The following is a 14,246-nucleotide window of genomic DNA, read 5'->3' on the forward strand; positions in this document are numbered from 1 at the left end:
CTGCAAAGGTGCACTCATTACTCACTAACACATTTTAATCCACAGGTGGAGCTAATTACTTTATTTGTGATTCTGTGAGGAGTTCTGGAAAACATTAACTGTTGGTAACTCTTGAGGACTGGAGTTTGCTACCCCAGGCCTAGACTAAACCATACAGTTTGTATATATAGTACATACACGATGGAGAAGACCATGCCATTTGCTTTTTAACACTGGACATTAGCCAAGAAATCTCTCAATTATGAGTCATTATAATATGTAATCATTTCAAATATGACATTAGTTCTTGGTTCCATGATACAGTATGTATTGCTTAGAGCACTGTTACTGCATACCAAAGACTTGAACATTTATGACGGTGTGTAAATAGTGTGGACAATTTTTGCCATATTTGTAAAGTTAGATTTGCTTCACAGATTTGTACCATTACCTCATTAATAAGTAAAGCATTTAACTGTTTACATGAGCTGCAATACATGTGCTCTAAAACATGGCAGCTGTTAAATCAAAATCCAGTCACATACCCTCCAACATGACCCATTGCATTCGGTACACAATGCTCTGTTCCTGGACGTCCCTGGTAATGTATGATTGTCATCACCTGTGTTCAAACACCCTTCTCGTCAATTACCTAGTTCCACGCAGGTGCTGGAAATCCTACATTACCAGGGAAGTCCAGGAGCAGAGCATTGTGTACCGAATGCAATGGGTCATGTTGGAGGGTATGCAGTCAGCGTATATAACTGTGCCTTACACTACTATGAAAAATCCATCATGGCGTGCAGGTTTACCTGTGGATAGAGCTTACCTGTTCTAGAGAATGGTGTAGTCCAGGGGTGGCCAAATCTGTCCTCAAGATCTACCAACGGTGCATGTTTTCCAGGCAACCTGTGGATCTATAGTAGGAATGAATGCAGCATGTTTGAAAATGTGAGTTAGTATTGACTACAGCTGTGCAGCAGCTAGGTGATCCTGAAAATGTGGACCGTTGGTAGATCTCGAGGACAGGTTTGGCCACCCCTGGTGTAGTTAATAGACTGCAGATAATGGCATCTGGTGAGTGTGCGGATCTTGCTTGGCTATCCAACTTGATAAATAATTTAGTTCAGTATGAGAAGCATACAAAGCTTCCAATCTTCACTGCCTCATGGTGCATATATTTTATCTTTGATGACTGCTATGAACGTGACCATATGGTGATCGCATAAAGTCTTAATTAGTTTACCAAGCTTGTTACCCCCATTGATAGTACTGAATGCAACATTTATGGTAAGATCATTGGAGTATGTCACTCAGGACTGTAAGGAAATGCTCTCACAAAGTGAAACTTTGTAAACATCTTGTTGAATATAGGGGTCTAAAGAGGCTACAAACCATGGATTACATCATGCTGTAAATGGAGTGAGTTGATAAGGGCTTCAATGTAGATTGCAGGACATAACACACTCCTGTATACATCACAATTTCTGACCAAGTGATTGGATCTAAAGAGAAAGCATCCACTCACTGATCTCCTGATTGGACAACTGCTGCTGCTGCCTGGCTCATCCTTCCTCTCAAAACATCAACATCTCCTCTCTAACAAGTCCTACACTGGTTCACTTTCAACTTCCAAATCCAATTGAAACTTCTCATAATCAAAGCCCTCACCCATTCATCTCTGACCTGTATCTCTTTCAACTCCCACCCAGCCTGTTCTCGCCACAAGTGCACACCCCCTCTCCTGCCAACTGGTTACTCCCTCCCACTCCTACCTCTAATATTTTTGCTGCTGTGCTCCATCTCTCTGGAATTCTCCACCTCTCACCAAAACTGTGAACCGGCTTGCAAGGCCCACTTCTTCATTAAACCCAGCATCCTAACCTGATAATGCTCACGTCTACCCCTGTCTGTCTGCCCATCTCTTTAGCATGTATGCCCTCACAAGCAGGGATGTCTCCTCTCATGTACTTTTCCTCTGATACTATTTTTCTACTCCATACTCTTTTCAATGGCACCTAACCCTAGGTCTCTGCCACCCTAATAATTATTAAGTCAATCTCTGCTGTACTTAGATCTGCGCACCCTGTATGGGAAGTGGGCGGGCAGCTACATCCGCTGACCACCCCCCACCCCTGCATCACCGCTAAATTTCCTGGGGAACACCCATGAAACTATAGGCGTTCCCATGGGCGTGACTACGGCCTGCCACGCCACAACCACCACTGCTGTGAGCAATCTGCCAAAATTGAATAGTCACATTTAATTCGAACCTGGATCGCACCGTGTGTCCCCATCTTTAATATGAGTACTTACCGTTTATATGTTAGCCCTAGTACCTGCCTTTGTATTTGGAAATAGCCATTTAATTTGTGCTTTTTAGATTCATACATATGCATCTTCATTTATCTGCCATGCATAAATGTGTTTAGCATGCACACAACATTTGTTAGAAGTTAAAGTGCTTGTTGCATTACAGGTTTGCCACTAAACAGTACCAACGGTATTGCCAGTGTTTGCCATTTGGATGACTAAGAAAAAAATATTTTACTTCCCCCTGTGCAAGACATGGATGTTAACCTAATTCAGAAAGGCAATATAAAATGTTGCCTTGGGAAAAGTGGGCTAAATGAATGGGAACCGAACCCCCCCCCCCCCCCCCAAAACCTAATTCAAATGCATATTTTGGAAAAATAAATAAATTGGAATGATTTAAGGTGCCCATACATGGTACAATTCTTGTATAAAATTTGGACTAGACGCATCACACCGCATAGGTTTTGCAATACAATGAGAGATGAGATCTAGTACAAAAAGTATGTGCAGCACATACTTTTTGAGCTGTGCAATGAGATCGCACCCAGCAATTGTACCGTGTATGGGCACCTTTATTCTCTTCAAATTGTGAACTTTTAGCTACATAAACAATCATCAACATATTTTGATGGCGGTCAGGTATCTGATTTAGAAATGAGAATGGCAGAGATACACACTGCACCAGGATGTCACTGACAAGCAACTACTAGCTTAAACAACCATAGGTTAGGGATCATTGTAAAAAATATGAAAATGTACTATCTTCTCTACATATCAGCTCTGACTAATACAATGGCCATAAATTAAACCCAAATCAACACCACATTTATAAAACAAAAAAGACCCAGCACATTCCCTAAAACAGAGAAAATTAGGTACTTGTGTATTATCATGGCACCCAATTTCATATAACTCGCATACGATTTGCCTCGATTTCCTGCCTATCCAATTCAGCCCGAAGCGTGGCGAGCACACGCGGTACGCATTCTCCCGACCTGTTCATACCCCACTATCCACGTCGGAGTTGATTTTATAAAGCGTGGCGAGCACAGCGGAAAACGATCCCGAAGCGTGGCGAGCGGATGCGGAATACACGTAAAGTAATCCGCGTGCGCTCGCCATGCTTCGGGATCGTTTTCCATGTCCCCTTGCGGGGCTCGCTACACTCGTCACGCTTTGTAAAATCAACTCCACGTAGAAGTGGATAGTGGGGATATGAACAGGTCGGGAGGATGCTCTCCACGCTTCCGGCTGACTTGGATACTGGGGGAGGATGGAATAGCATGCAGAAAATCGCGGCAAATTGGACGCTAAATCGCATCCGATTTTTGAATGCGATTTGCGTCCGATATGATACCGAAGATTACACTTATTACCAAATAAAATCTAAGAAAAAGGGGAACACACTTCAATTAACTTGTTAGATGCTTTCAGTTTTATTGTACTTACTATATATTTGTTCTCTGTACAAATACGGTAAAAATCTGCATAGGTCTGTTTGTACACTACCTAGACAAAAGTTATTGGACATTGACTCCTATCTATCCAGGACGCAAGCCCGGGGAAAGGCACTGGAGCAGGTTACCCCATGGAGGGGACCAGAGTGCCAGGGAGCAGGATACATATATATATATATATGGCAAACACCAGTAAGCCATAACATTAAAACCACTGATACTGTAGGTGAAATAACATGAGTTACCTCCTTACAAGGAATGGTTTATATTACACAGTAAGTGAACATACTGTTCTGGAAGTTGGGCCCTTATTCAGATCTGATCAGAGTACAAATTTGTTTTCAAAATGGGCAGGGTAAATACTGGCTGCATTATTTTTACACTGCAATTTAGATTTCAGTTGAAACACATCTGCCCCACCTGCAGTACACATGGTTTTACCCATTTTGAGAACCTATTTGTACTGCGATCAGATCTGAATTAGGGCCTTGATGTGTTGGGCAAGCATAAGGAATCTGAGCAACTTTGTGGTGGTTGGGTCAGAGCAAAAGTGGTCCAAGGAAGGAAAACTTGTGAACAGACAACAGTCCAGTTTCCCCGAGGGTCATTGACTTGAATGGAGAGTGAAGCCTAGCCTGTCTGGCCCTATCACACGGAAGAGCTACTGTAGCACAAATTACTAAAAAAAAAACATTAATACTGGCTATGAAAGATGTCTGAACAAACTGTGCAGAAAAGCAGACTAGTCAGAACGCCCATGCTGACCTATTTACCATTGGGAAAGCATGTACAATGGACATGTGAGGGCCAGAAAGTGGTAGCATGATCTAATGCAGTGGTTCCCAGACTTTTGACACACGGCGCCCTAAAGCATCCCAAAATCACTGGTTTTGCCAATTACATTGACCATTATTATTTTGAATTGGTCCTGGACCACCAAACCAAGGTACCCCAGGGTGCCACGGCACACAGTTTGGGAACCACTGGTCTAATGAATCCCATCGTGTTGACATGTGCATTTGATAAAGAGAATTTCCCATAATGCATCCTGGTGCTAAGACAAGTGGAGGCACTGTGATGCTCTTTTCTTCAGCAAAACCTTGGCCCCGACATTCTGTGGATGCATAAATACTTAAATATTTTTGCAGACAAAGTAGATTCCCTTCATGGCAACAGTATCTCCTAATGGCAGTAGCATCTTTCAGCAGGCGGAAGCTCCCTAACGCACTGTAAAAATTGTTCAGGAATAGTTCAAGGACGTGACAGAGTTCAAGGTGTTGGCTTGGCCTCCAAATAATTTTCCAGATCTCAATCCAATAGAACAATTGTGGGATGTGATGGGAAAAAGAAAAAAAAGTCAGAACCATAGAGGCCCCACCTCACAATATGCAGGATATAAATGATCTGCTAGTAACATCTTGGTGCCACATACCACAGGACACCTAGGGGGTTATTTACTAAGATAGGCGTTCTATTTCAGATGGAATGTTTCTATGGGCAATCAATCAGATTATATCTATTATCTTCTAGAAGGTGCTAAATATAGAAGTAGATTGATTGGTTGCCCATAGCAACATCTCATCCGAAATAGACCTCCCATCTTTGTTAATAAACCCCCTAGAGTAGAAGGGTGGATGGTGTATGGTGCCAGTGTTAAGGTGTGTACACACGGGGGTGATATTGGCTGAAACCGCTGGCAATATAGTCGCTGAGTGATATATTGCTAGTGATTTGGAGTGCTGTGCGCTCCCGTGTGTACACCCTAATGGTCACATGCTCCTGCGACCAATGGCCTCCGGCGCTGTGCAGGTGGTCAGCTCCTCCCCCTGCCTTCAGGTCTCTCTTTCTCACTTCTCTCCCCCCCCCCCCCCATGATGCTGCTCACTCCCTCCTGCCTTCAGGCCTCTCCCCCCCCCGTGATGCTGCTCCCTCCTTCGGGTCTCTCTTATATCGCCAGCAATCATTTCGCCCCATGTGTACACACCTTTACACTTACTCCACATATTCATTTAAAATAGATGCAACAAAAGTCACAGGTACGTTCACAGATAAATATTTGCAGGGAAGCAATGATGACAACACAAAGCATTGGTCCCCATAGCAGTTCCTGCCACAAATTACAGTTCATTCCCATCCACTCCTGCAGGTAGTTCTGACGAATTGGTTTGTACCAATGCATTTCTATGGCAGTGAATAGGAGACAATGCAATACTAATCCTTAGGATTCAATGTGGTTAATTTATTTTATTGTTAAGATCCTGAAAAACCTGACTAGAACAAAGAGAACCATTTCCACATGGATGTAAGTATTAAATGTTGAACAGATTATTATTCTTTAAATAATACTTATTAATCCCACACTAACTGTACGATGAGTGTTGCGAATTAGCCTAGTACTATTAATAGTACTATTAATACGGGGCTGGCTGGCCCATACAGTTCCTTGATCCCCCCCCTAGCAGCCTAGGCTCAAATGGATCAATTGCCATTTTATTACAGAAAATTAAATGTTTATCAGTAAATGCAGTGGTTTGGATTTTGAACCAGCTGTCCATCTCTGGCAGGTGTCATCAGTTTCTAAATCCCAGGAAACCATCTCCTTAATAAATATTGTTTTTAATCATAAGAAAAATACAGTGTCATTGTCCGGCCAGAGCAAAACTCGTATGGAACACCCAATTGCATGGTAACCCTCACTCCTCTTTAATCTGACCTTCCCTCCTTCCATAGCAAACCCTGCATACAAACCCTAACCAATGTTTTGGGCACTGACTGCCATGCCTGATAAGCTGCAGGTGATGGAACAGTCTGCGAAGCCAGACCTGTCCAATTTTGAGACCATATTGCCCTCCACTTTGTATTGCCAATTTGTTCAATACACATTCTGCCCTGTGCCATGGCAGAAGCTACCATCTGCTAATTTTAGAGCCCTTCTTTTTGATGTTCTTCCACCGCCACCATATGCAGTGCCTATGTGCAGGTTTTTCTTACAGCATATATCATACTAATACATGCATTCTTGTTTTCCATAAATGCCTTGAGTAATTGTATAAGTCACCTCCCACAGTGTAACAGTTGTAGAGAACCCAACATGGCAACTGCACATGCTACCTTGTGTGGGTGGAAAGGATAACCTGTGGCAGTTACTTCCCAAAATGTATTCACCTCACCCCGCACTTACGCTTATTGCGCTCAAGATGTTTGTTCTCAATTTATATTTCGTATTTGCAGGAATTTTAAATTCTAATGTACAGTTGGAGCCCCTGTCAACTTTGTTCCTTAGGTCGTGGCTCACCATGGCTATCCTATTGTTCTCAGCAGCAATACAATACATAGAACATTACAGTAGCGGATTAGCATAGTAATCCTATTACTCACTTAATCCAATATAACAGGCTAAATGAGGAGGGCTCCATATGTACTATGGACATAATTCAGAATGGATTGCAAATTTTCTTTAATGGACAAAACCATGTAACACTGCAGGTTGGGCTGATATAACATGTGCAGAGAGAGTTGGATATGGCTGGGGTATGTTCAAAGTGAAATTTATATTGCAGTGTAAAAATAATGCGCCTTTATTTTCCCTGCACATAAACAAATAACCCACCTAAATCTAACTTCATTTTTAAGACCTGCAGGGCAAATGGTCATAATATAGGGACTCATACAGCATGGATCGCAAAGCAATTTTTTCTCTAATGGACAAAACTGACTAGCCTAATTACCAGAGTACTGTGTGAGAAAAGCACTCTATAAATAAAATGACTACAAAACAAAACATTTTTGCACTTGCTCTCACTTCAGCAAGTCCTGTCCAGATGCTGACCAGGACTTTTATACCCCTTTCACATCGCACTTTTAAAACGGTATAGTGCCGTTTTTTTTCCATTTTAAAACGTTTAAGGCTGCAATGTGAAAGTGCCAGAGTTGATTTACCGGTTAAAGTTAACCGGTATTTCAACACGGTTAAAAAGCAGAGTCCTACACGTTTTAAAGCCGCTTTTTTGGCAGTTTGAACAGCTCTATTTCAATGGCTTGAAACGTGTCCCTTGGGGGTTAAACGGGTTGAATGTTTGAATGGTATTAAATGATTTTTAAAACGGTTTTCACCTGCAATGTGAAAGGTCTCAAGGCTCAGACCCGTTTTAAAGTCCCATTTAAGAATACCGTGTTATTACCCATTTCTGCAATGTGAAAGCAGTATTATTTGCCCTGCTCTCAGAAAGCATTTTGTTGATGCTTGTCCTCAAAAGGTCACTGCTCTAATGCAACCCTATGCCATAACTTATTTTTGTTGTAAAATTAGCAAAAAAGCACCCATTTTTTTCTGACCTAAAGAAACATTTTTTACCCCTTGGTGACACAGACCACTTTAGGCATTTATGGTCACAGTTGCCAAACAAATCCATTACTGGTTGGATTTCCTCATTCTACCCTATATGAATGGAAAACCACTTTATTAGAAGTTTACTCATGAAAGGCGAATGGCTTATTCCCCTCTGTCTGATGTATCCTGCATATACCTTATAACACGATGACCCACATCCATCTGTAATGAGAAATTATTTTTGTAATGCTGTGTACTTTGACTTTCTTATGGAACATGCTTTTTATTTGTAGGTATGTTCTTATTTTTGCAATATAATTTTTTTTTTTAACAGCACTCAGACTGCTATGTATTGAGATTGTATATTGTTCAATCTTGTTTTACCATCTTTATGTATTGTCTTTTACTGTTCAAAAAAGTTTATTAAAAAAAAAATTGCTAACAATTCACTAAGACCTACATACATCTATAAAAACACCAGTTGAATAGTTAAATTCATCAAATATTAATCTACAACCCTCACAAAAAATTCCACCGCTGTGTGTGTAGGCACCATGTGCACATTAAACTGGAGAATGTGGTGGAGAAAGTAGTTCTAAGATTTCTGGTTGTCTGGCGGCATATTATAGCCTTTTAAAGGATAAAGAGGACTAGCACTTATTTGTAGCAAAATTTGGTTTATGTAGAAACAAGCCAGGTTCTTGCATTTGGATAGAGGTTTAAATGAGTTCAAGCTAAAAGTTAAAAGCACGATGAAGCCACAGTGGGTCACATCATGAAGACCCACTTTTAAAGTGGTTAATTTGCAACATTTGTACATTTTGTAATTTTTTTTTTTTTTTACTAAACAGCTTTTTTTTCCTTTTTGTAAACCAGGAAGAAAAAAAAATAACTAGTACTACAGATCGATTTGCCCCATGTTGAAGAAACACAGGAGGGAAGGGGAAGAGGCAAAGGTGACATTGCTGTACAGAGTAATTTGACATACTTACATCTTAGCTCATTGTACAGGGCACAGCCAAAATCAAGGCACAAAGATCTTCTACAAGTTATTTTTTTTTTCAATAAAGTTGTACAAAATAATACATTTTACATTCTGTACAAAGAATAATCCAGCAGTAAAATAAAAACAAAACCATGAAAAGAAAAAAAAAAAAGTGAGGGGTGTTGTACAGAAGGAAAGGGAGTGATCATGTTTGTGAGGACAGAGGTCTAACATTTTGCTCAGGATTGAAGAATTAAAGATCACACAAGATCATTTAAAAAGACAAAGAGGGGATAGAAAAAAAAATATGCATGACTAATTCAGAGCACAAATGTTTAGGATTTTTTTTTGGAAATAAATACATTGATATGTTGAAATTCATATCCAAGTATTTATTGTTTTTTTTTTCTAAAAATAAAAAAAAGACAAATAATGGCACCCTTGTTAAAGGCATAAAATCTCTTGCCGCTGCCCTCCCAGTGACGGCAGGGAGCATCCCAGCTCCGTAATATGAAGCCACAATATTACAGTCGAGAGTCGAATGTCCTTTCAGTCGGCGGTCAGCAATGCAGTGAAGGGATACAAAGTAGATATATTGGGTGAGGGGCAAAAGGATAAAATAAGGCTCTTATTATTAAGGGGAGAAATAATCAGTACAGTCTCCAAGCCCATTGCACAGACAGTCCCTCTTCCAGATGCATGTGTATACATTATATGAAGTCAAAATCCTCCACACGCACTGTATTTAATGTTGGCATTTTGGTGGTGGGGTAGTCCAGTCAAGGGTAGGTTTGGTGCCAGCCCGTGCTGTTTCAGGGCAGAGGGGGTGAAGGGCAGCAAGCTAACAGTTCCACAATTGTCCAGTAGCAAGGAAACAAGCAAACAGGTGCAAGCTGGAGAGGGAGAATGCACACAGTTTTCCATCCCTTGATGGGTGTATTGTTTCACCACCCCCGTTTTACCAATTCCATTGTTGTGTAGAATCTTTGTAGTCTCATTTTCTTTTTCAATTGAATTAAGAGTCCAGGGAGGAGAAAAAAAAAATATATATATATTTATAATTGAGAATCTTTCCATCACAACAGTTCATACTGACGGAGGTGCATCCTTTGGATAATGTCCCGACAATCATTAAAAACCCTGCGAATATTTTCTGTATCCACTGCACACGTGAAGTGAGGGTAACAGTAGTGCCGCCCATCTCCGCTTGCTGTACTGATTCTCTGTGGAAGAGAGGAGGGCATGTTATACAATACAGTAATACAATAAGTGGATCTCGCTTCTAGAATATGCAATCAGAACTTACACTGGCATTCCTGAACCTTACATATTTTAGATGGAGGGGGCAGAGGCTCTGTCTTAAAGGTCATGAAAAGATCTTGTAGGAAGCATACATAAACTATATATTTATGAACTTTTAAAATAATGCAATTTAATTTTAAATTATCCAGCAATGTAGAGGCCTAGTGTACACACATTACCTGGGTGTCATCTGTTTTGTCAGCTAAGAACCACTGAACTCAATGAGACTGCATACATGTGGGTAGATGTATGCAGCAGTGATAAAGGGATTTTTGTAAGAACTTACCGTTCGAATCCCTTTCTCTGATATGGTCCTGGTGACACAGCTCAACACTGGGATGTAGGAGGGTCCGAAGGAGCCAGGCACCTATCCTAAAGCTTTAGAGGGTAGGCTCCTCCCCTACTGCATCCTGGACTCTTCAGTTCAATCTTTCAAAGCCACTGGAATACATTAACTCAGTACAAACGCCTGCACATATTATATGCACATTTTTCAAAAATAACTTTTAACCATATAACATGAAACATCATGAACCTGGCATACTTACTGAGCGTAAGGGAGGGATCGCTGTGTCACCAGGACCATATCAGAGAAAGGGATTTGAATGGTAAGTTCTTACAAAAATCCATTTTTCTCTTTCAATGGTCCTGGTGACACAGCTCAACACTGGGACGTTCCAGAGCCGGTCCTTTGGGTGGGTACGCTCAGGTCTGCAGCTCTCATTACTGCTCGCCCGAATGATGCGTCCTCCGACGTGAACTCATGGAACCTATAGAATTTGGCAAAGGTATGAACAGATGACCAAGTGGCAGCCCTGCAAACCTGCTCAGCTGTTGCCCCATGTCGAACAGCCCAAGAGGTGGCAACCGACCTGGTGGTATGCGCATTAATCCTGGCCGGTACAGGCCTACCAACTTTAGTATATGCAAACGCTATAACAGAGCGCAACCACCTAGCAATGGTCTGCTTAGAAGCAGGCCAACCAATTTTGTGTATGTCATACAAAACTAGCAAAGTATCAGTCTTTCTGACACTCTTAACTCTGTCCACATAAATGCGCAAGGCGTGCACAACATCCAAGTTTCTCAATTTGTCCCTTTTCCTAGAACCCTCTGGGGGTTGGAACACAGGCAGAACTATCTCCTTATTTAGATGGAAAGCAGAGACTACTTTCGGTAAAAATTGGGGTACCGTCCGAAGGACAGCCCTATCATTGTGAAATATAAGGAAGGGAGACTTGCATGATAATGCTCCCAACTCCGATACTCTCTTTGCTGACGCCACTGCCAACAAAAATACCAGCTTCCACGTAAGGAATTTAAGGTCAGCCGACCTTAATGGTTCAAAAGGCGCCTTTTGAAGGCACTCCAACACCAGCGATAAATCCCATGGTGCTACTGGTTGTTTGTAGGGAGGTTTCAACCGAGACACCCCCTGCAGGAAGGTCTGTACTTCCGGTAATAATGCAATCCTTCTTTGGAAGTAAATAGACAAGGCCGAGATCTGTACTTTTAATGATTGAAGGCTTAACCCGGAGGAAAAGCCATCCTGCAAAAATTCCAACATTTTTGCCAATCTAAAGCGTGATGTGTGTGACTTCTGTCTTTCACACCATCGAATATAGGTCTTCCAAACCCTATAATAATTAGCTGAAGACACTGACTTTCTGGCTTTTATCATTGTGTTAACCACCGCCTCTGAGAATCCTTTATTCCTCAAAATGGCGGTTTCAACAGCCAGGCCGTCAAAATTAATCGAGCTGCATCCAGATGGTTGAACGGTCCTTGTTTTAGCAGGTCTGACCTCAGAGGTAGACGCCACGAGTCCACAGACAATCTCTGAAGCCTCGAGTACCAGGATCTCCTTGGCCAATCTGGGGCCACTAAGATCACTGGGCTTGCCTGGGCCTGTATCTTTTTCAACACCCTTGCCAGCATTGGAAATGGTGGAAAGACATAAAGGAGATTCCCCTCCCAGGGGATAGTCATGGCATCCACTGCTTCTGCCAGTGGGTCCCTTGTTCTGGCATAAAATCTGGGTACCTGATGATTGAACCTGGATGCCATCAGGTCCACATCCGGGGTTCCCCACCTCCGTGTAATCTGGTGAAACACCTGTGAGTTCAGGCTACATTCCCCTTCCATCAGCTCCTCCCTGCTCAGGAAGTCGGCTTCTATATTCTCCACTCCTGGTATGAATATAGCTGATAAAGCTGGAACATTCTGTTCCGCCCACAAGAGGATTCTGGACACCTCCCACATAGCCAGTTTGCTGCGTGTGCCTCCCTGGTGATTCAGATACGCCACAGCTGTGGCGTTGTCGGTCTGAATCCTTAAAGGAAGCCTCTGTAACCTGTCTCCCGCCAGAGAAATCACTTTCCACACAGCTCTTAGTTCCAAGATGTTGATCGGTAAAGCAGACTCCTCTGGAGCCCACAAGCCCTGCAGACGCAAGTCCAAGACTACTGCCCCCCAGCCCCTGAGACTGGCGTCTGTAGTGACTACCAGCCAGCTCCAGGACTGCAGGGACCGACCCCACTGAAGGGAATCCACCTCTGTCCACCATTTCAGGGAGGATAGAGTTTCCGAAGACAACACTATCTGTTCTGACTTCATGGTCTGCGTGTTTCCTGACCAAGCCGTCAAAATGTTCCACTGGAACACCCGAGAGTGGAACCTGGCAAACTGCAACGTCTCGAAAGACGCCACCATCTTCCCCAGCAACTTGAGGCACCTCCATACTGATGTGCTCTGAGAACCGAGAATCTCCTGGACCAAGGCAGCCAGATCCCTGGCCTTTGCCTCTGGTAAAAATACCCAATGTAAGTGGGTATCCAGAACCACTCCCAGGAATTGGAGTCTCTGTGACGGCACCAACTGAGACTTTTGCAAGTTTAAAAGCCAGCCGTGAGCCTGCAAAAAATTGATGGCTTCTGCCAAATGACTCTGCAACATGTCTGCTGACTCCGCTTTGAACAGCAGGTCGTCCAAATATGGTATCACTGTGATTCCCCTCAGCCAAAGCACAGCCGCCATTACAGACATTATTTTGGTGAATACCCTTGCTGCTGTGGCCAGTCCAAAGGGCAACGCCTGGAATTGCAAGTGCAGGTCTCCTATCGCAAACCTCAACAGGGTCTGATGTTCTGGGTGTATAGGGACATGAAGGTACACGTCCTGGACATCCATGGACGCCAAAAATTCTCCCTGGTCCAGGCTTAGTAGCACTGACCGTAGAGACTCCATTTTGAAATGGTCTACCCACAAATGGACATTCAGAGACTTTAAATTCAGAATTGGTCTAAAAGACCCGTCTGGTTTGGGCACCAGAAACAGAGTGGAATAAAAGCCTCTTTTCCACTCCGCTCTGGGAACCGGGATAACCACCCCCTTCTCTAACAGAGGGTGAGCCGCTCCCAAGAGGGCTGTACGGAGCCGAGCCTCCTTTGGTAGTGGTGTGGGAATAAATCTTCTCGGAGGAAGACCTTTGAAGGGAATTCTGTAACCCTGGGCTATAATGTCTAATACCCAGGAATCCTGGTCTAGCAATGCCCATGCGTCCCTGAACTGTGACAGACGCCCCCCTACTCTGACCACAGCCGGGCAGATCCCCTGGCAGTCATGCGGAGGGTTTGTCCTCTCCTTTGGTGTTAGGTTTCTTATGGAAGGAACCAAATTTTGACTTTGGGGCTTTTCCCCTGGAGGACTGAAACTTTCCCCTAAATGACTGTCCTCGAAAGGACGCACCTCCTTGGCTGCTTGGCTGCGGGGGCAGGCAGGAAGGTACTCTTGCCACCTGTGGCCTGCTTAATAATCTCTTCCAGCTCAGAGCCAAATAACAGCTTTCCTTTAAAAGCTAATGCTTCTAAGGCCTTCT

General features: G+C 42.9%; 1 protein-coding gene across 2 annotated transcripts in view; it reads right to left on the minus strand.

The window, feature by feature from the left end:
• Positions 1-6,204: 6,204 nt before the first annotated feature.
• The window catches only part of GNAS (GNAS complex locus), a 225,658-nt gene continuing 217,616 nt past the window's right edge, over positions 6,205-14,246 (minus strand). For both annotated transcript variants that reach the window (XM_083146859.1, XM_083146860.1), the window contains exon 12: positions 6,205-10,290. In XM_083146859.1, the coding sequence (XP_083002985.1) occupies positions 10,144-10,290 (147 nt within the window). In that variant the 3' untranslated portion in view covers positions 6,205-10,143. The remainder of the gene's footprint in view (positions 10,291-14,246) is intronic.

This window comes from Crinia signifera, chromosome 6 (assembly GCF_055691185.1).
Source record: "Crinia signifera chromosome 6, ASM5569118v1, whole genome shotgun sequence".
NCBI classification, from domain to species: domain Eukaryota; kingdom Metazoa; phylum Chordata; class Amphibia; order Anura; family Myobatrachidae; genus Crinia; species Crinia signifera.